This window comes from Corylus avellana, chromosome ca2, assembly GCF_901000735.1.
Source record: "Corylus avellana chromosome ca2, CavTom2PMs-1.0".
In the NCBI taxonomy this organism is placed as follows: domain Eukaryota; kingdom Viridiplantae; phylum Streptophyta; class Magnoliopsida; order Fagales; family Betulaceae; genus Corylus; species Corylus avellana.
The window spans coordinates 16,743,600-16,765,444 of record NC_081542.1 but is presented as its reverse complement, the minus strand read 5'-3'; the positions used below and the strand labels follow the sequence as shown (position 1 = coordinate 16,765,444).

Sequence of the window (21,845 nt, the reverse complement as noted above, 5' to 3'; positions counted from 1 at the left end):
ATAAAAATGTGATATATATATATCACATTTTTATTTTATAATAATGACGTGTCAATTTCAACCAAGTAACCCATGTCTTTCCTTTTTACCTTTCAAGCTAAAGGGCCATTCCTTTGAATTTGAGTAGTGCTGCACCCATTATGACTCGGCCTGGGTGGTTGCCATTGCTTGTACGTAATTCCTCACATATCTTTTTCATATGTTGTTATTGGAGAAGCAGACTGTTGTTGTACGATGTACAGTTGATGAGGAGGACCAAAAACAAAAGATAAAAGTGTGTGCTTCTTTTTGGGGCAATTATATATTAATATAGCACTTGAAGAAGCTAGAGGTGGCGTATATGGAGGAATCTGCTTATGTGGACGACAGACTTTTATTGTGTTTTTCTTCCACATTGTTCTTGTGTCTAGCTGTGAATCAATCAAAACTTTTCTAGAATTCCATTAAAAAAAAAAAAAAAAGAGAATTTATCCGAAAAATCTCAAGAAAACAATAGTAGTTGGCATACAGCTTTTACGCTAGTGTTGTTTGAGAGTTTATAAAAATTACTGGGAGTCCTCAAGAGGTACGTAGCTCAATAGCTGGGACCATGTCTAATGAAGCGGATATCACTAGTTCGAATTTCTTGCCCCCTCTTATGCGGACATGTCAAAAATAAAAAATAAAAACTACTGAGAAGAAATTAAAATTTGTTACTTTCTATCTATTAATGGAATAATTGGGATCTCTTGAAATTTACATTTATATTTTTCGAACCAAAATTCACTCAAGTGCTTTTCAAAAGAATAAGGAAAAATTTCACAAAATTCTTTTGAACTTTTACTCGTTTTAACATCAACCCCTTAAAATTTAAAAACTCTTAGTTAAATGTATTGAATTTTCAGAATTTTCAATTTCTTTCAATTATTCATTTTTGTTAGGATTTTTCGTTATTAAAAAAAAAAAAAAAAATCCTAAAATACTCCTTTGTTTTTAAATTAAAAAAAAAAAAAGTGCAAAAATGTTGAAAAAGTTACAAAGATATTTTTTTTTATAAAAAAATAAAAATAAACACCTTACTCTTTCAATTTTTATTTTTTAAATAAATAATAGGGTATTTTGAAAATTTTGACAAGATTTAATGATATATTCTAACGGAATGTTGGATACTCTTAATTAAAAAATTTTGAACTTCGCAAAAGTACTTTTAAATTGCATAGAAGTTCATGAGAGATTTTATAAAAATTTTCTAAAAAATAATGTTAAAAACTATATTTTCATTTCACAGTTCCGACCACCGACTCTTAGATCCATTCCTTTAATTCCTTTGGATTCTTGTGTCGTCTAAACGAGGGCTAAAGAAAAATTAATGTTAAACGTGATGAAGACTTTGTATTTAAAAAAAAGAAAAGAAAATGCACAATATACAACGGGTTTTCTCAATTGAACTATTGAAGCACTAGCTGCCGCAATCCTTGAAACAACTCTTTTAAGTATAACATCAATAGAAAAATAAAAAAATAAAAAATACAATAACAGCAGGCAATTTACCGTTGACAAAGTGGGGTCAACTCAATGTGAACAATTGAGGACGATATAATATTGGTCATAATTCATGATACGGCAAGTTAATTAAACCATATTTACTTGATTAATTAAATTATCTTCTTGGTTTGTGTGCATTCTTAGTAAGTAATGACATCAACCTCTTTGTCTTCTTTCAAATCTAAATCAACTAATCATACACTATGAAATGAAAGATATGGACATCAACCTCATCCTCCTCATTCCAATCTAAATCACCCCACAATTCTTTGTTAACAAATTCTCAATGTCCCACAGATTTTTAAATACATGCAACTTTCTTGCAAAGCCTTATTCTTGACGAAACGAAATACCTTGACGCTAACACTTCGACTTTAATTATAGAAGAACGTTTAGAGTACTACAACTTTTATTACAATTTCTTACAAAATGACATAATAGTTCATAATTGATGAAATGTAGATGTTGTAATTTGTGTTCGCATGTCGAGGGCATGAATATATATATATATATATATATGACTAATCTTAATCTGGCACATTTAATTAAACAGATTAAATTCTTCAAAATTTAACCCACTAATTTCATGTTATGTTCAGTTCGGATTCACGGGTCATACCAAAAATTGTCAATTCTATATGTCGTGTCGTCGTATTGAGGTATGGGTATAGTACTATATAAGTTAACTCTAAGCCGATTCATTAATTAAACTAGTCGGACCCTTTAACCCGAATTTGCTAATTTTGTATTGGGTGTCTCCGTGTCAAGTTCACAGGTTGTGTAAAAAATTGTCAACCATAATGAAATGATAAAAAGTGTGTGGTTGACAAATAAGCTACCAACTAAATAAATTAAAAATCAAATTTTTTGCTTAATTGTTCTACCAATGATTTATTATTTTTTTTGTGAATTAAAACGTGGAGAATAATCAAGTGTGAATTGGTATCAAAGAGGGAGGAAAAAAGAGGTGGTAGAGAGGGGATGAGGGCATTGAAATTGGACACTTTTTTGAATGCAAAATTCTTGAATGCCAACAAAAGTTTGGAAAATGTAAGCAGCCAGACGACCTTTGCTCATCTGACTCTTTTCAAGCTGCAGCAGCCGAGACAAAGTTGAATTATATGGTTTGAAGGAGTGACTTTTTTTTTTCTAAGATATAATTGCTGTCATGCTTCAGCTAACACAAACGTTTCTGTCGTTGAAGACTTTTTTAGTGTACGATTTTAAATAAATAAATAAAAATAAAAGTCCAAGAAAATGAGGATGTTCATTTGACAAAGATAAAGATTCCCTGTTTGTTAATGTGTTGGGGGTGTTTTTTGTTTTTTTGATTGAAAAAATATCTTCATGTAATATAATTGGCAATTTTTTTTTTTTTTTTTTTTTTTTTTAATAGTGTTTTGTGTATTTGGTTGTTTTGATAATATTTTTGTTTTGATTTGAACGTTGGTTCATTTAAAATTGCAGTTTTAATAAGTGCGATTTTAAAAATTACGTTTTTAAAATCGCTACTTTTTAAAATTTAAAAGACGTTTGGTAAAACATGTTAAAATGTAATTTTTTTTTTTATCAAATATTTGTTATGTAAATCATGATTTTGGTTTAAATTCACGCATTTTCAAATAAACACATCTATCCTACTTATAGAAATCCCAATTTTTTTTTTTCCTATTTTAGATTAAATGTTTTTTAAATTGCAATGCCAAACGACTTGCGTTTTGTGATATCTATTACAAACGTAGATTATTGCTGCGAAATTGCAATCCCAAAGGCATCCTAAGTGACTTAAAAAAAAAAAAAAAATTAATATACACCATAAAATAATTCATTTCCATTTTAATTGAAATAGAGAGAATGTAAGAAACCATTAAGAAGTATAGGTCGTAATGAGATGGATCATTTCTTGATCCAGTAACAGGCCCACTTTGACAGGTGTCAGTTTGCCAAACGGCCCATTATCAGTTTTTCTGGAGGCCCATTATGGAGTTGTTTCTAGGTGGGCCAGAGGAAAGTTTGAAGGCCTTGCATGTAGGTTGCCAGGTTCATCCTCCACTTTTCTCTTTTACCAATAATTATCAACAAGAAAAAAGACCATAATTTATGCACAAAAGTGAAGTTGTTAAGCTAATCTATCCATTATGTTTTATTGACAAAGCTCTGAAAATGTATGAGTCAATCATGAACAAGTCAAGTCCGTTCGATAATTTGCTCGTATAAACTCAATTTGAATTTGGTTCGTTTAATAAATAAATTAATCATGAAAGTAAAATTATGCTCGATTATTGAATGAATTATACTTATATAACTCGGCTCGACTCAACTCGTATAACTTCATTTTTATTATTTTTTAATAGTATTATTTTAATTTCGTATTTAGAATATCTTAAGTAAAGAAGAATTATCTTTCTAATATAATAGATATAGCTTAAATTATTGTTCTTGTGAGTCTTGATATAGATATATGTGTGTTTGTATAAATATATGTGTGTCTGCATAATGAATTTATATGTATACTATAAAACATATAAATTAACTCAAATGATAAAATCTTAATAATAATTATTATGAATTTACAGAGAAAAAAAAATTAATGATATTTACTTTATATAAATAATGAATAATTTAATTGAGCAGTTATCGAATAAGCTCGAGTTTGCTCGAAAAATAAATGATCCAACATTGAACAAATTATCTAGCTCGGTAATACACTCTAGTTCGGCTCTTGTTCGAAATAAAATTAAATGAACAAAACTTAAACATTCAATACTCAACTCGATGACAATCCTAGGTTTGATTCTAAGATGAAAACAATGTGGTTTAGAACCTAAAAAAATGAAAATACGAAATTGACATTTTTTAAGAGCACACAATTCTCACTTGCATTTTTAAAATGCACGTGAGAATGATATGCTCTGAAAGTAAAAAATGGTGGGTGTCCACTAGCGGTCATTCCTAGCTCGATTCCAGTAACACAATTCTGAAAGAAGTTGGTAGTTGGATTTGATAGATGTCACATTCTCGGTTAATCCATTTGTATATGTTTTGAAAAACAAGGCATGTGAAACCATTTTGGAATGGGCAAATGGGCACCAACTTTGCATTGCCCCACCCCTAAATGTGCTGCTACAGTTGCACACTCTAATATATTTGATAGAAAAGCTATTATATTATACACCAAGAATATGAATTGGAAAATGGAATACAGCTATGTTTTCTCCACCACCATGGGAGACAGGACTAGGTTGAGTCCAATACAAGAAACAAATAGAGAGTTGGGGTCCCCATTCAGCCATCTCTGACATGCTTCTTCTACAATTTGGTTCCTATGGAGCAATATATGGCTTCTTTTGGACGCACACAGATGGGGTTTGTTACCACTATCACCATTTTTACTTTGAAAGCTAAGCAATCCCATATGCCATCTCCAGAAGTCCTGAAATTTAATTTAAGAATTGCGGATATATAGAATATTGTAGATAGAATTGAATGAGTATCAAGGATCATTTTGCAATGGCTATGCCACTGTTCGCGACCGTTTAGTTTTGACCCATTTCCTATTATTTAGTTGATTATCTACACTGTAATTTTCGTATTGAATCGGTTGTTAGGGAACCCACTCATTTTTTTTCGTGTTTTGATTCCTGTAACCCATTTTTAATTTGCTTAAAAATAAAAAATAAAAAATAAAAAAAATAATAAAAAAGAAAAGAAGAAGCAAGGATTGTTGGGTGTTAAGACATATTTTTATAGTGCTAGAGAAGATATCAGAAATTCAGCTCAACTTTGAGACCTGACAGCATTTGTTTCTTTAATGGGGTAAGATAAGATAGAAGAAAATGAAAATGGGAATAATAGAAAAAAGAGAAAAGAGAAAGAAAAAGAAAAAGCACCCTAACTACATTTACATCTTAAGTTTAACATGTGTGAGAAGGATCAAATCATAACATTCTCCCCTTTGTAACATCCACGAGTATTGTGAGGTGCTGAAGTTTTATTATCTTTATTGGGAAGCTTCATGATAAATCAGGATACATAGTTGATTATATATCAGCCCAAATTAAAAAGACAAATAAATGGAAATGGCCAATAAAATCCAATAGTTTCTTGACACAAAACCAAGAAAAAGGTGACTACGAATAGCGATTAGACGAAATCTTTGATTAATCTGCTTCGAGGAATCGAGAACATGTTAAAGCAAGTAAAAACGACTTGATTGCCTCAATAGGAGAGGTGGTGCTAGAAGCGAGCAGGGTTTTGCAGTCAGGAGCGGGTTTTTTCATTCACTAATTGGGTTCGAATCGAATTTAAACGAGTGGATTGTCAAACGGGCTAGTTTATTTAGATCCGAGGACATGTTAAAGCAAGCAAAAAGAGTTAAATGCCTCAATTGGACAGGTAGTGGTAGAAGCTACACGACTGGGCCGATGAAAGGGGCCACCACAGGAGAGGCTTGTATAAATTGTTTCTGCAATCACCCGTATAGAAGAAAATGAGAATAAAAGAAAAGAAAAATGAAAAAGGAAAAAGAAAAAGCACCTCTGACATTTCACATTTGTGAGAAGGAAATTATCCTCTATGTAAAAGAGTTAGATGTCTCATCTCTGAGTAAAGTAATACATACAACCACACCTACTAAACTAATGTTGGAACAATATTAAAATATATATATATATAAACTAAAAAAAAAATTGTCTATAAAAACATCGTTGTTTAATCATTTTACATGAATTAGAATTGAAAACAAAAATTCCCATAAAGAGAAAAAGGTTAAATTCTAGAATCTTTACGACAATAATATTGGACGAAAATACGCAAGTAGTCTATTTAGACGTGATTACGAATTTTTTCTTTTTGACATGTCTGCACAAAGAGAGAAAAATGGCTGGGAATGATGATTCAAACTAGTGACCTTTGCTGTATAAGGTCTAATTCTCAACCGATTAATTAAGCTACTCCTTAGGAAAAAAAAAAAAAAAACCATTTATTGAAATAAAAGTAAATGTTCATATATATATATAAAGAGGAGGTTCGTGGCTCCTGCCCCCTCCAATTCCGTTTCGGTCTACCAAGGACTTCTCTCTAACGATTAGAATATATGATTAAATTTGATTATAATTGATTATAATTTCTTACCTTTTAACTAATCAGATTTGATTGTATTCAAATGTGATTTAATAATAAGAAATGTTTGGTCTCAATATTTGGTCCATATTTTTTTCATATTCTCATACAAAATTATCTCCACCTACCCAATTTTCCTCTAAATATAAGTCTTTTGTATTGAAAATATCTTAAATAAGAGCAAGATGTAGCATTTTTGGACTCTTCTCCTAGTGGTAGATGTAAGTATTTAACACCAAACTAGCTCCCACCAAATCATTGTCTCCAATTTCTTTTTGATTCAGCTTTTATTTTTTTAGGGGGAGGGAGATTCGAACTAGTGACCTCCGCTTCATTAGGCATGGTCCTAGCTAATTTAAGTACGTGAAAGTATAATTTTTTTTTTTTTTTTTTGGGTATGAAACATAGGATCTAACTTACACGCTCATTTTTATGCAAGGGAAAGAAATATTATTTCAAAGAATAACATTAAAAAGACCAAAAATGCCAAAAATCTGCACACTTAGTACAACTTTTCAAGAAGGATAATACTAGACATCGCAACATTTTTTTCCAAATTCATTTTTCCAAATGATTTAGTCCATTCAATAAATAAATAGATTTATATTGTTTTTTTTTTCTTAAATGAATGTGAGGTCCAGATCATTTGGGAAAAAGAATTTGGGAAAAAGTGTTGGGATGTCTAGCAACCCTCTTTCAAGAATTAAAAAACCAATTTCCCTCCATATTAATTAAAAACTTCACTCTTTTTATGTCGTTGTTTTTAACTTGGAATTTTGACTCTCTTGGTAACCTTAAATCAAAATCTATTTATTTGCAAGACCCATCCAATACCAATAGTTCACTCCAATTTATTAATGCCAAATAAAGTTGGTACCTTTCATTCTAAGAAGGAGGATTGAGATTTGACTTAACGTATCTGCGAGATTTGTGGGAGTTTTAAAAGTCATGGGAAAAGGGCAGCTTCTTTGGCCAAAAAAAAAAAAAAAAATGTTGAATATAGGGATTTGTGGGAATTTAAAAAGGTTGAAAAAGGTTGACTATAGTCCTCTTTCAATTAGTCGTGTGATTTCCAATTTGTGATATCCATCCTCTGGTGGCCTGACATGAGTTGGGTAGAGCAAAATTGAAGAATTGGGATTTTCGGCAATTTGTTATTTAAATTATTATGACAATAAATTGATAGCGTTCATATGAACTCACCAACCTAAATAAATGTTAGACTATCTAGTTACCTACTTTAACATGTGGGTCATATAGACTCTTTCAATTGCTGCACCAATTTCCCAGAAAATCCTTGTGCAAAATTGAAGGTCATTATAGTAATTACAGTCATTATCTCATTCCATTTCTAAATTATAAAGCATGCACCCATTAGCATATTATATTCTCACAGCCGTAGCATTATATTCTCACAGCCGTAGCATTCTCATGGCTTCCATATCCCATCTCCAACTCATCAGCCTCTTGCTTCTCTCTCTGTTCAATGTCACTTTGCCATCTTCTTCCTGGAGTTCTGATAGAGACATAGAATACAACAAATGGGTATCCTGGAACATCGAAAATTATCGACGGAAGGCCGCATTGAAAGGCGCGGAATCCATTGTTGAAAGGACGTCGGCCGTTGGCCGAAATGTTCTTGATGTGAAGCTGAGGCTGGCTGAGATCAACAAAGTGATAGTAAGTGTTTGTCAAAATGGGACTGGTGACTTCATGACAATTAGAGAAGCTCTTAACACCATCCCCTTAAACAACACTAGGAGAGTAATCTTGATGATCAAACCGGGCATTTATAGGTACGTTATTTTCTAATAATTACTTACGTTTTAAGAGCACGTGATTTTTATCTTGAGTACATTTTTTAATCACGTGTTCTAAAGACAGATGTTAGACGTATAATAAATTAAAGATACTAACTTGTGGGGAGTCTAGGGAAAAGATTGTCATCCCTAGAGCTTTGCCCTTTGTTACATTTTTAGGGAATGCTAGCGATCCACCAACCGTCACCGGGAATGACACGGCATCGACGGCCAGCAGAGATGGGAGGCCGTTAGGGACATATCATAGTGCAACGGTTGCCGTGAATGCAAACTACTTTGTGGCCGTCAACATGAAGTTTGAGGTAATTAAACTGACAAATTAAGTAACAGAATTTTTTCATACGTTGAACACAAAAGTTCACAAGAAATATTTGTTTGAATTCTGAAGCTACATTTCTTTAATTCCCACAAAACATTTTGGTCTGCTACAAAACATGTCTTATTTTGTGGCCCTTTTTTAGGTCGGTGAGCCAAGAAGTTATTAGATGGAATCATTTATTTGGCTTATGTGTACTGAGGAGATTGTTGGGTCTCTCACTCAATCTGTGTCTTGCTTTTATTTAATTAATGAAACTTACTTTTGCACAAAAAAAGAAAAAAAAAGATTTTTTATTGCCGGGTCATATCATTGAAAATTTGTATAGCTCGGGATCGAGATTCTGGGCTATGAAATTGTCTATTGTACTGTGCAATGGGCGGACTCATGTGAGAGACTGTCTAAATAAAGTAAAGCTTGATTGCTCGATCGCTCACATGAAATTGCCCATTTCAATTATAGCTCATATTAAGGGTATATGTTTAACTTTCCCAAAAATTAGAGTTGTGCATATATATATAGTTTCTTTTGTCAACTTTTGCTTTATCTTCCTATTTTTGTTCTTTTTTCTGTGTGTTAAATTTTTGCTGTATTTTACAATTACAACCAGGCACGCACCCTTTCAATTACATAGACGGAATTGGGGAGGGCCAGACTGTATTAAATTATCTTCTAGAAGGAGACTATCATAATTAATAAAGCTAGGATTAAAAAGGACCCTAAATATGTCAACATTTTCTTTAATATTAACAATTTTTTCTATGAGAGGAGGGAGGCTGCAGGCATGGCCCATCCATCTTTCAATTTTAAGTGAAATGAAATAAAGATAATTTATTTATAATGGATCCTACTATGATGCACCGTGACGTAATAAGATCACAATGACAAACAACAACAGATTCACAACTTTTTCCTAAGTCAACTAAAGCTCTGAGTAATCGTGATTTAAAAATTGATAAAATATTCAAATCTCGTTCGAACCTCCAATGCACCTTGATCTACGTCATATTCTCGTGTCAAAATGCAATTAATCCTTTTTTTTTTTTTTCTTTTTTTCTTTTTTCCTTTCTTAATCTTTGATTTTGTTTGTAACAGAAAATTTTAAATTTTGTTTTGTTAAATAAATATGTGTAAATGTAGAACACAGCTTCACATGACATTGGATCCATTGGAGGACAAGGCGTGGCGCTTCGCATTTCAGGGACCAAGGCTGCATTCTATAACTGCAGTTTCTATGGGGCTCAAGACACACTCTATGACCACAAGGGAATGCACTACTTCAAGAATTGCTATGTCCAGGGCTCAGTGGACTTCATCTTCGGCTATGGCAGATCCCTTTATGAGGTCAGTCAATCATTAGGGTACCCCATATCAATGATTCAATGGGATTATGGGCTGGCCCCAGGCCTAGCTAGGTGGTGCTAGCCAGCTCAGGACTCGACTTTTGTAGGTGGATATCCCCCACCGGATCTTTGCAATTGTTAGAAACCTTCCATAGGGTTTATTTGGAGGTCACATGCCCCAACAATATTGTGAGCGAGGGCGAAACTAGCAATCATAGTTTGGGAGGCAAAAATATAAAATAAAAAAATTAGAAGGGGCATATTCTAATTTTTAAAAAAATTCTAAAAAACTCTAAGGGAATGTTTTAAAAGTTTTGGGGAAATATGGGATGTAGTTTTGCCCCTGATTGTGAGTCTTCCGACGAAACCCATATTCAGTTAGGTTAATTTCAAATGAGTTTTAATGAAACCTCTCACAATTGCAAAAAATTCTTTATAATTTAGGCATAGTGATTGTTAAATCACCATGAGCACCGAGTGTGTAACACCTTTGTTTCAAGTGGTATACTATTGTCCGCTTTGGGCCAAGTCCGGACGGTTTTATTATTAGGTTTACCTCCAAAAGGCCTCCTACCATTTAAAGAGAGTATATTTCATATAAACACATCATCTTTTTCATGCCCAGGCAATGTGGGACATCACAATCTCGCTGGTGACCCTCATGGGCTTGTGCACGCTCCTCCCATCTCAGGCAATGTGGGACGTAACAATCTCGCTGGCGACTCTCATGGGCTTGTGCACCGCTTTGGGCCAAGCCTACATGGTTTTATTATTGGGTTTACCCCCAAAATCCCTCATACCATTTAGAAAGAGTATATTTCATATAAATACATCATCTTTTTCATACCCAGACAATGTGGGACATCACAAAGAGAGCTTCATCGGAAGCCTCTCATCAAAATTCCTTACACTCGAAATGCTTAAGCAAAGGGTATATTTCGTTATTTAATTAATACTTTAACACTGCCTCTTACTTGTGAGTTCAAACTCACTCTCCTTTAATAAGAAAGGCGTAACACGTAAAATATTTAACTGAAATAGGGATGACTTGACAGGTATAAGATTCAAATCCAGGACTTTTATTCTGATACTACATTAAATCACCACTCATCCTAAAAGCTTGAGTTTATAGGAAAAAAATAAATAAATTTAAACATTTAATTAATACTTTAATTAAATGATTAAAAATTACGGAGATAAAATTTGAACTCGAGATCTTTGCTCTAATACCATATTAAATCATCATTTTTTTTAATAGTTTAAATTAATAAATTTGATCATTTAATCAATAGTAGAATAGCCCGAGAATCCAATCCAAGGATTTTTCAAGTTAACACTTCAAAAGGCCAGGCTCAAATTTAGAATTTGATAGGGGTTATAGCCCAACACAATTGATAGATAGGATGACTGACAATTAAGCCTATTTTCTATACATGGGCAGAACTGCTATCTAAATTCCACAGCCGAGAAGGTGGCCTCCCTCACAGCCCAAAAACGCACAAATGCCTCATTGTCAAGTGGGTTTTCCTTCAAAGATGGTGTGGTAACAGGGAGTGGCCATATTTACCTTGGTAGAGCTTGGGGTGATTATTCCAGGGTCATTTTCTCATTTACTTTTTTGGACAAGATTGTTCTTCCCCAAGGGTGGAGCGATTGGGGCGATCAAAATCGCGATTAGTAAGTTGATTCATTGAACCGTTTACTATGTTTTGAAATTAATCACTAGTTTTTTTAAACTGCACGTTTTGAAACCGTTAAAAAGCAAACGGGCTCTTGCCCTAGAGTTAATCATAAGTGTGATCTTCTTTGTGTTGTTGTAGTAAAGTGTATTATGGAGAATACAAGTGCAGTGGACCAGGAGCCAACTTCACAGGAAGAGTGCCTTGGGCTCGAATGCTTGGGGATGAAGAGGCCAAGCCTTTTATTGGGACTCATTTTGTTGAAGGCGATTCTTGGCTCATGGGACAATATTAGGTGATTATAATCTTTTTCTTTTGCTTCAACCATCACCTTTCTAATGCATGTGTGCATGGTCAACCATATATATTCCTCAAACTTGAATATTCTTGAAAATTATTGGCAACTTATGTATGATGTGAGATGGCCCAAAAATAAATATTTAGCATATGAGGATTTTCGGATTAATTAATTGTCTCAAAACAATTAGAACACAATAAACAAATAAAAAATAAAAATAAAAAAATCCTTCTTTGTTTCCTCGTAATCACTAAAAAATACCGCTACCTTTTACCGGCGCATAATTTTCCGGCGGCTTGACATAAATCGTCATTGCCGGTGCTTTTCTTGGCTGCCAATAAGTCATGAAATTTTCAAATTTTTTCCTTAAAAATGTTAATGTCTTTGACCCTAAATACTAGAAGAAACAATATATAAAATCATGATGATGCTTATTCTATCCCCCAGTACAGAAACAGAACATGGGAAAATTTGCTAATTAACGACGTCGTACATGTTATTCTGCCTCTAGCTAGATAAACTAGGAATACTTAATTAATTAACCCATCAACAAGAGTGTTTATACAATTGAAAAGATGGATAATATGAGGTTAAGGAATTAAGAACAAACAAGAGGTAGGGAAATTAAATATTGTTTCTAATAATTAGGCCAAACGCAGGACTCATCTATTTTCCAGGTGTGGGCATCCTCGTAATCGTCGACCTTGCTGACAATACTTCCAACGTAGTCATCGGAGGGTGCATTCCCATGATTTCCCACATCGTGATTCGTGTCGTATTTGACCTCCGACGACGTCGTCCAGTCGCAGGGAAAGATGTCGTTTTGGCAGCGTCTCAGTATTGCTCCCAATAGTAACACTAACGACGCCATTTTTCGATCCTAAGCCTCAGGGACAATAGGCTTCATGAAGATGAGCCTCCTCACACCCTTCTTTATATATATATATATATAGCTCAACATCTCCTTAACTACCCCACTGAATCATTGAATAAGAATTTCCAAAAATAATAATAATAAAAAAAACAAAAAACAAAAAATCATTGAATAAGATCCAAGCAAGAGTGATGTTAAACATCATGCCGGATGTGCATGAACAGTCATGCATGCCCGGGTGATTTAATATTTTAAAATAATAAAATATAATATTTTAATATTATAATTATTAAAAAAAAAACAAAATTAGCCGTGCATGACTGTTCATGCATGCCGGCGTGTTGTGTATCATCACTCTCCAAATATGTGCTTCTTGTTTCCTTAAAAAAATAATTTTCGGAGCATTAATGATATTACGAAGATACCCTCTTACATTTTCTTGATGAAAATTAGGTGGCCGGAAAGTCGAGGGAATTTTGATAGTGGTTTTTACCGTCGCTTCAAAAAATTAAAGGAAAATACTTAAAACACGTCATATCAGGGTTGGCTCCACCATTAGGAAAATGATCCATTTGAAATGGAAAGTATTATTTAGTGCATTTAGGAGGGAAATGAAGATGATCCGTTTCCTCACCATTAGGCGGCCGCCTAAGGTATCAAATAAGATCCTCAATGAATAAGGATTTTTTTTTTTTTTTTCATAAAAAAAATATTTAAAAGCGTAATTATAGTCAATATTCTTTAATTAAGGCCCCCTAATTATGGTAAATAAGTAATTAGAAAAGCATTAATATCATTTGATTCTCCTAAAAACATAATTCTCCAACATTTCATTCTTGAAATGAAATAAGGCTAGCTTACAAAATTGATAGCATTAAATAAAGGAATCAAATAATATTAAAGACATTCTTAAATACAACCCATTTTTCAAACTTTAAACGTTCTATTCTTGGGGAGAATTGAGAGAATGAAAATAATAATAATATTCAATTACAGTACTGTGGGTAGAGATTTGTTGCCGTTGGGCAAAAAGCATTAAGCAACCAAAATTTCGATCAGAAAGTTAAAAGGGACAGAAATAAATTTTGATCTCAATTACCAATTGGATCATTTGCATTACCACATGGATTGATTTAACATTCAATGCTAATTATGCTACACATGTCCTGATCATGTGATGATTCATCTTATATATCATAAAAATTAAAGTGAATTCGAAATAATTCCTTTAAAAATAAGAAAAATGCTTTTTTTTTTTTTTTTTTTTTTTTAAACTTATCGTCTTAGTTCTCAAAATGTATCGAGTCGGCCCTACGTAAATGTGAAATGACTGTGATAAATAGGAATGAAGTGTAGCTAGCGTTACCCAACTAAAAATAAGTTGGATGGACTAATGGGCAAAATTGGAATCTGAAAAACCCAAAAAAGTAGCTTCTTCATGCAGCATATATATATATATGTTTGTGTACTAGCTAAGAAATATTTTGAACGTGAGTTTCTTGATTTCATGCAATTCTTGCCATACAAGTATTCTGAGAAGTTGGCCAGCCATCTATCTTCTTTTACATAGTTGCATGAGTCAATGAGCGTTGGACAACCTCATGACTCATGAGAGACAGATGGTTATCTTCAAACATTGATGGAATCAAATAATCTCAATAATCTGATTTACCACCTATATATATATATATATATATATATATATATATATATATTGTTAAATTCAAAAACGTAATCGGATAGAAATTATGTTGAAATTAATTATTTAATTAATATTTCAACGCTCATTTTGAATATGGGCCGGGTGTTGTGAATTATGAGATGGGTCATAATCAGAAACATATATTTAATATATTCCAAAAGTCTGGCTGAAGAACTAAGGAATTGATTAAAAAAGGTTCTGATCATTATTTTCAAACCTAACTTTCATCATTGATCAAAGAGCTCTCTATCAAGAAACCTCTTCTTGCTGATAGAACAACCTCTGACTTTGATTAATCTTTGTCATAGTTGGTGAGACTGAATGGAGGCAATTAAGTTTTCGATCAATCTCTTTAGCCAGGAGAGGGCCTCTCTCCTCAGTGTGTGTTGAATGCTTTCTTCTTCTAGTTGATTGTAAGTTAGTGGGACATCAAAAATTAGTAGAATCTATCAATATTGATCATCATACCCTAGCAAGATAGCTGGTCATATATATATATATATATATATATATATATATATATGAAGCTAATATATAAAGAAATGTCCGTATCAAAACCTAAATTTTTGAACGTAATTGGTAAAATGATCGTGACACAAGACCAATTTCTAGACCAACTTTTGAACTAAGACTTTGGTATCGTGTTATTTTCCTAGGTATACCTACTTAAATCAATGATCAAGGCAACCACGCATGCGTGCGACAAGAAAGTGTCGGACAGAGACGCAAGTACTATATAGTCCACTAAAAACTAGATCCATTTATATATATAATTGATTATATATACGCCACATATATTTCAAGAGGAATGTTTGTCCTCTTAAAAGCAAGCTAGAAGTGCATATCGTACTATTGAGATAGAAAATCAATCAACATTGACATGTGGGGCAGCCTTGAGGAAAATAATTTCCACAGAAAAGAAATCACAACATAATAGGGTAGTTGTTTTAACTTGTTTTGGAGGAAGATACTTTTTGAAAATTTATGGTCTAGATCGATAGTAATTTGGATAATAAATGTGAAAAAAATGTATAAGCTCACTTGTTCGAATGAGTTTTTGGCAATTGTTGAAGACCCGGATTCAGTTTGGGGATAGTGTATTTTATTTTATTGTTCAAAAAACGTATTTTGATTTGACATAAAAGTAAAAAATAATTTTTAGTGTTGAGTAATTAATGATACATACTACACCCTACGATCACATTAATCTCATTAGTTTGATGTGGCTATGCCCATCAACCCTTGTTAAGAAAAGAAAATTCAAAAAGCTGATGCACGTACATTTCCATATCAACGCGGTAGGATGAGCTCTTTTGTGTTTTGAGGAATGCTTTGTATTTTGAGTTGTTTGTTATATGTTTTTTTTACTTGGTAAGAAAAAAAGTTAACAAACGTATTTCCCACAAATTATAAATTAATAATTTTCCATAATTTCTAAAAGACAACGAAGTTAATTTATAATTATCCATAACCAGAAGGAGGTAAATAAATGATATTTACTCTAGCATAAATAATAGGAAAGGTGCTGGAAGCAAAAATGTCCCCACAAGTTGAAGTCTCTATAACTTGAAATGAGGCCTAGCTATATACCACCCAAATAATTTCTTTTTTCCTCCTATTTCTGACCCGTGTCCTATCAATGGTACAAGATTGCATAATGATTCAATTTCATTGATTTTTATGATGATCAGCTGAATGAATCTTGAAGAGGTCGAGACGGGAATCTCCCAATCGGAGGGAATATGCAGCTTTCTTGTATTCCTCCCAAGTGAAGGGCTTATAGAGACTTGGATTCTCCGGTGAGACTAACTCTGGCAACGGAAAAATCCATTCGTTAGGGGACGGAGCCCCGAAGTACATCATTGACATTCTTGGCTTCACTGAGTTTGCCAATGCCCTGTGTCTCACGCTCAATAGTCTCCCATTTGTCAAAGCCTTCATTGTCAATATAAAAATTATGTGAGTAGATTACACTTAATCTCTACTTAGAGCACTGTAATTTTTATTTGTATTTTTAATCAAGTATGTAATTACTACCTCACTCAAAGTCGTTGATTAGTAAAATAAAAAGTTACCATCTCACTTCTAAAAGCGACTTACTTTGATTATTATTATTTTTTCTTGATTTTTTGACTTTTATTATGATGTTTAAAATAGTTTTTTTTAACCCAAAATTTTAAGTTTTTTTATTTTTTTATTTTTATTAATGTAAATATAAGAGAGTTTTTATGAAACTCAAACGTATCAATAAGTGAACAGATAATTTGAAATCTGTTGGGACAAATGAATTTGATCAAAGTTCACTCCTATTTACTATTTAAATTATTAACAATTTGAACAGCAGTAAAACTGTTAAAAACCTCAATTTGACTATTCATTTGATTATTACCAACCTGCAGAGCGTCGCCGACGAAAACACAGAACTCACGGGGATCAGGAGGGACTGGGACCCACAACCCGTCCTTCAAAGATATTTGAAGGCCACACACGTCGTTGGATCGCAAGATGGTCAAGATCTGAGGGTCAGAATGTTCCCCAAATCCTATCCGATTGTTTGTACACTGATAAAGTTTTGGTGATGGATCCCAATCATTGATATCATTCATCGGAGGATAGTGATTGAGCCTGAGAAGTGAGTCACTATCGACATCTCTGATGAGCCTACTGAAGGCGCACTTATCGCGGGTCCATAGGCCTTCAGCCATTAGATCAAGAATCTCACATGCTAGTTCCTTCACTGCTTGTATGTAATTATTTACACTATCACTGCAAACAAAAAATGAAAAAAAAAAAAAAATGTCATTCTACCCAAAAGAACATTATTATTTCCAACAAATTTTTCTTCAAAATATATATATTTTTTTAATATATATATAAAATTCAATTTATTGAAAATGTGTGTATAAATGACATATTTTAAAAATAAATGTCAATTTGGGCCGCAAATGTAAGAGAGTTAAAATGAGACCCTTATATCCAAACAAATGTTGATCGCCTACCTTTTGGTTTGGGGCAAGTGAGCCCTATAAAAACTTTTTCATAGTTACTGTTAACAATTCATGCGGTCAATGAAAAAATTTGTCCTGACCTGTGAAATTCTTTATACAGTAAAAAGTGTCGCCGTTACTTGAATCCCAAATTTCAATTGGAACACGTGGAAGGTTGAACACATTTTCTTGATTTGATTGTGAAGTTATTGATTTCTTTCTTTGTTGTCTTCATACAAGTAATTATATCCTTACCAGCTAGTGGGGGTCATTTCTAAATGGGGGCCATGCCATGGCAAGCACAGCTAGCACAAGTATTTGGATATTGTGTTTCTCTTTCTCAATGAAATCCCTTTAACAGAGACTTGGGCAGGCAAGATTCAAGGAATATGGTGCCAACTTTCACATGGCATGCTTCATATGTATATAATCATTTACTCTACTTCAATAGCATATATATTCACAGAAAAAATCTTTGGAAAGATATGGTTGAGGTTGGATTCTTCTTACAATTGTTACTCTACTTTGAGCTCCTACAATATTATAGACTTATAGTCCCTACAAATTTTCGAATTGAAAGAGCCATGCCATGCTTGTTTGTTACAATGGTGGCTCACACACATAAAAGCAAAGTTTTTCCCTTTATTTACTTTCGGGTTTCGCTTGCTACCGGTGAAAAAATTACTAGAAATCTTTCGCTGTAAAAATAAACATTAAAAAATTGCTTTTGATCGGAAAATAACTGTAATTATTCTCGAATCTTACAATTTCCACCGTTTAGTTTTTGCACCCAAAAAAAAAAAAAAAATCAATGATTTTTTTTCACTACAAGTAAGCCAAACTCAAAAAGAGTTGAAACAAGAATTAGGGCTTTGCTTTGTTTGTTGACATTTTTCGTTCTTCCTTTAGTCTTCTGTTTTCAAAATAAAAATGGTTGCCTAAATTATTAGCAATATAAAAACAAGTTTTGGACATCCTATCTATCACCCGTCTATTAAGATAAGTAAATCTCTACCTATCACCGGTCTATTAGGATAAGTATATCTCGTAAGTGTTCTTTCATATTTTATATCCAAATTATTAATAAAAAATAAAAAAAATAAAAAAAATAAAAAAAAAGGACCGGGGGTGGGGCCGGGGCCGGGGCCGGGGGGGTAAAAATTGGAATCTCAACCGAGATGATTTCCCATCGATTGGGGTTGCACGTTTGGTAGCGATTTGTCAGAGCTTAGATTTTCTGTGGCAGAAAAGTGGGTGTTAGACACTTAGACTTGGGGCCCAACAGCTTTTAGGCCAATATATAGCCTATAGCTAGCAGCTAGGTATACAATATCGCACGCTTGGCTCTATTATAAACAGCCGTAGACATCAAAACAAAAGAAAAGTCCACTTTATTTCTTCTATGTGCTCAAACCTTTATCAGACATCAAGTACCATGGAATCATTGGAATCAATGAAAGAAAGAAAGAAAGAAAGACGTCCAACTCCTTCTTTCAACTTGCAATTTCTTCCTTTAAATCAAAACACTCAATAAAAAAGAAGGCCAAACTCTGAAATTAATAATTTATTTATATTTTATGTTCGATTAATATATATATATATGCTTTCTTTTCTCATAAAGGAAAGACGTCCTTTTCTAGGATGCCAAACGTACACTACTAAACAAATCTTCCCCACCATTTCATCAGCAAGATTAATTTAATTAATTAATTAGATCTCCAATTCTTTACAGGCCAGGTAACATGTACTCAGGTCTCAGAGTAGTTCCTTTTATCTATTTTTATTATATTTTACAATATATATGTCCCTGCCTCACTATTTATTTATATTCAGCATTAATTTAATTAAATAACAATTCAAACAAAATGAACCAAACATGCCACATTAATCCTAACCATGAAACCCGCGAACCTGTTGGGCACAAAAGAAACACAAAACAGAAGCATTGTGTTTGTGTTCTCTCTCATGTCTTTTTCTGTTTTTGTTTCTTCTTTTTAAACATTGTTGCATTTGTGAATACGTAACTTAAATAATGTCCAAAAAGTTCCAAACACAAGAAAGAAGAAGAAGAAGAAAGATGTGAGGTGTCACCTGAATTTCGTAGGGTCATTGGAGACAGCCATGGATCTTTCAGAAATAGAGAGAGGATTTGTGTGAAGAAGAAGGTATTCAAGCTCACCCATATCGCCATTGGGGCCAATGTTTTTGCACCCATAACCAAAAGGACTAGCTGGCCCCGCTCGCTTCTTCTCCGCCGCCGGTTTGCAGAAAAACTCCGCCCCTTCCTCCTCCATCCTCGTAACTATCTCATTCGACACCCCATGGTTAACCACTTTGAAGAAGCCAAATTCTTCGCAGGCACTCACCACTAGCTCAGATAGCATTGACCTGTTGAGAGAAAGATCAATGGTCGGCACCCCAACCGCCTTTGTTTTCTTGGTTAATCTTATTGGGGTGGGAGAAGGCACCACCATGTTTGTTTCTGAATATAGAATTAGAAAGAAAGTAAATCAAGAATTTGATGATCAGTTTGAGCTTTGGAGGTATGGTCATGGTTGAAGATATATGGTGCCCTTTTATACAGCCGAGAGAGAGAGAAAAGAGAGAGAGAGAGAGAGAGAAAAGAGGGGGGGCTACTCTGACTATCATAATTGTTAAGAGTCTTTAAGATAATCAACAATATAATTGATTAAAAAAGGTATCGTGATTTTAGGTGATGTATAATGTATAATATATATACATGACGGTCCAAAAATGAATAGTTGTTTTTAGTTTTTATATGTATCACCTTGCATACAAACAAAGAAAAACAAGGAAGCCTTTTTCCCATCATACACGGCATTACTATTCTTTTACAAATTGACTATTCCAAATTATACGCAATTTGGATAGCTTTACACAAAGAGAGTTACAGGTCTCACTTGTTTAACAAAAAAAAAAACCCTTTTACACGTTATATACAAAATTAGTCCTATACAAAAGGTGTTGCAAGTTCCATTTGTCCCAAACAAGTGGGTTAGATATCTCAAGCTGCACGAGACAAGTAGACTATGCAATTTTCTCTCTTTGAGGTTACCTAAATTGCATTTAATTCAGACAATTAATCTCAGAAAAATCCTTCTTCTTGTCCACTCTCTTATTGTCGGATCTGAATCTAACAATTCAGATGGCAAATGTGAAAGAGTCTTTATGGGGCTTATTTATCCAAATAAGTGGACAAATAACTCAAAATTTATCAGCAATTCAAACAATAAATATAAAAACGTTTATATAGGGCTTACTCTTACTTGTCCAAGCAGGTGGACGAACAATTCAAAATTTACTTTATATTTACTCTTTCATGTATATTGCTAGCAATTCGGATGATAGAATATTTTCTAAGAGGTGTGGGGGGAAATGTAAGTATCAGAGGGTGAGAAGTGGAGGCGCCAACCTGGTAGCGGCTGTTTGTCCCCTTCGATTGGATTTTGTTTTACGGACGATTTTCAAAAGCGTGTGGTCTTAATTAAACGCTGCTGTTTGGCCGATCAAGCTCATTGCTGCCGTGTTGACCTCTTCCAATTTTGACTCAATTGCCTCCTAAATTCCTTATAGTAAAACGACATTGATATTGATATTTTGTACTTTAATTCTAACCTTTACGTATACTATACTCTTTTCTTTACGTGTCGTTTTTGTGATTTACAAAAGCAATTAATATACAAAGTGAATTATGGCTTGTATGGTCCACCATTATTTTCAAAGGAAAAGGTTATTTTTACACTCCAATGGATTAAAGTATCTTTTAATTCTTGAAGTTGAAAGGAAGTTTGATATAACAAGAAAAATCATATGTGTGCGTATTCTGATACGTTAAAAAGTTAGTCTCGTATTAAATTGATGATTTGCTTACTTTGAGCGAGTGGTTTAGAAAGGTGTTTATGTTGATACATCTTATATTGGTTCTTTAATAGGTGAGAGTCCTATGCTTTTTAAGTGATTTTAGAGGATTTTAGAGGAGCTTCAATTGTAATTTGATTAATCATTTGGTAGCACAAATGTGACTAGCGATTTTCCTCAATGATTATATTATTGGCACATACCTTACCGAGGCGGTTTTTGGGTCTATATATATATGATGGGTTGTGCGGTTTTTTGGAATTGAGGTTTTGAATTTTATCGAACTTTTGACTTTGATATAT

At 33.3% G+C, this 21,845-nt stretch overlaps 2 protein-coding genes across 2 annotated transcripts; one reads left to right on the top strand and one right to left on the bottom strand.

The window, feature by feature from the left end:
* The first annotated feature begins 8,056 nt into the window (after positions 1-8,056).
* LOC132172434 (probable pectinesterase 53) lies at positions 8,057-13,019 on the top strand. Its single transcript, XM_059583936.1, has 6 exons — positions 8,057-8,441; positions 8,578-8,767; positions 9,922-10,125; positions 11,566-11,801; positions 11,945-12,098; positions 12,761-13,019. The coding sequence occupies exons 1-5, from the start codon at positions 8,077-8,079 to the stop codon at positions 12,096-12,098; spliced, it is 1,149 nt and encodes a 382-aa protein (XP_059439919.1). The 5' UTR covers positions 8,057-8,076; the 3' UTR covers positions 12,761-13,019.
* A 3,284-nt stretch (positions 13,020-16,303) lies between these two features.
* Positions 16,304-20,138, bottom strand: LOC132172817 (gibberellin 2-beta-dioxygenase 2-like). Its single transcript, XM_059584386.1, has 3 exons — positions 19,756-20,138; positions 17,071-17,443; positions 16,304-16,612 (listed from the first exon to the last, which is right to left on the bottom strand). Exons 1-3 carry the CDS (start codon positions 20,136-20,138, stop codon positions 16,346-16,348), a joined length of 1,023 nt encoding a protein of 340 aa, XP_059440369.1. The 3' UTR covers positions 16,304-16,345.
* Positions 20,139-21,845: the final 1,707 nt, after the last annotated feature.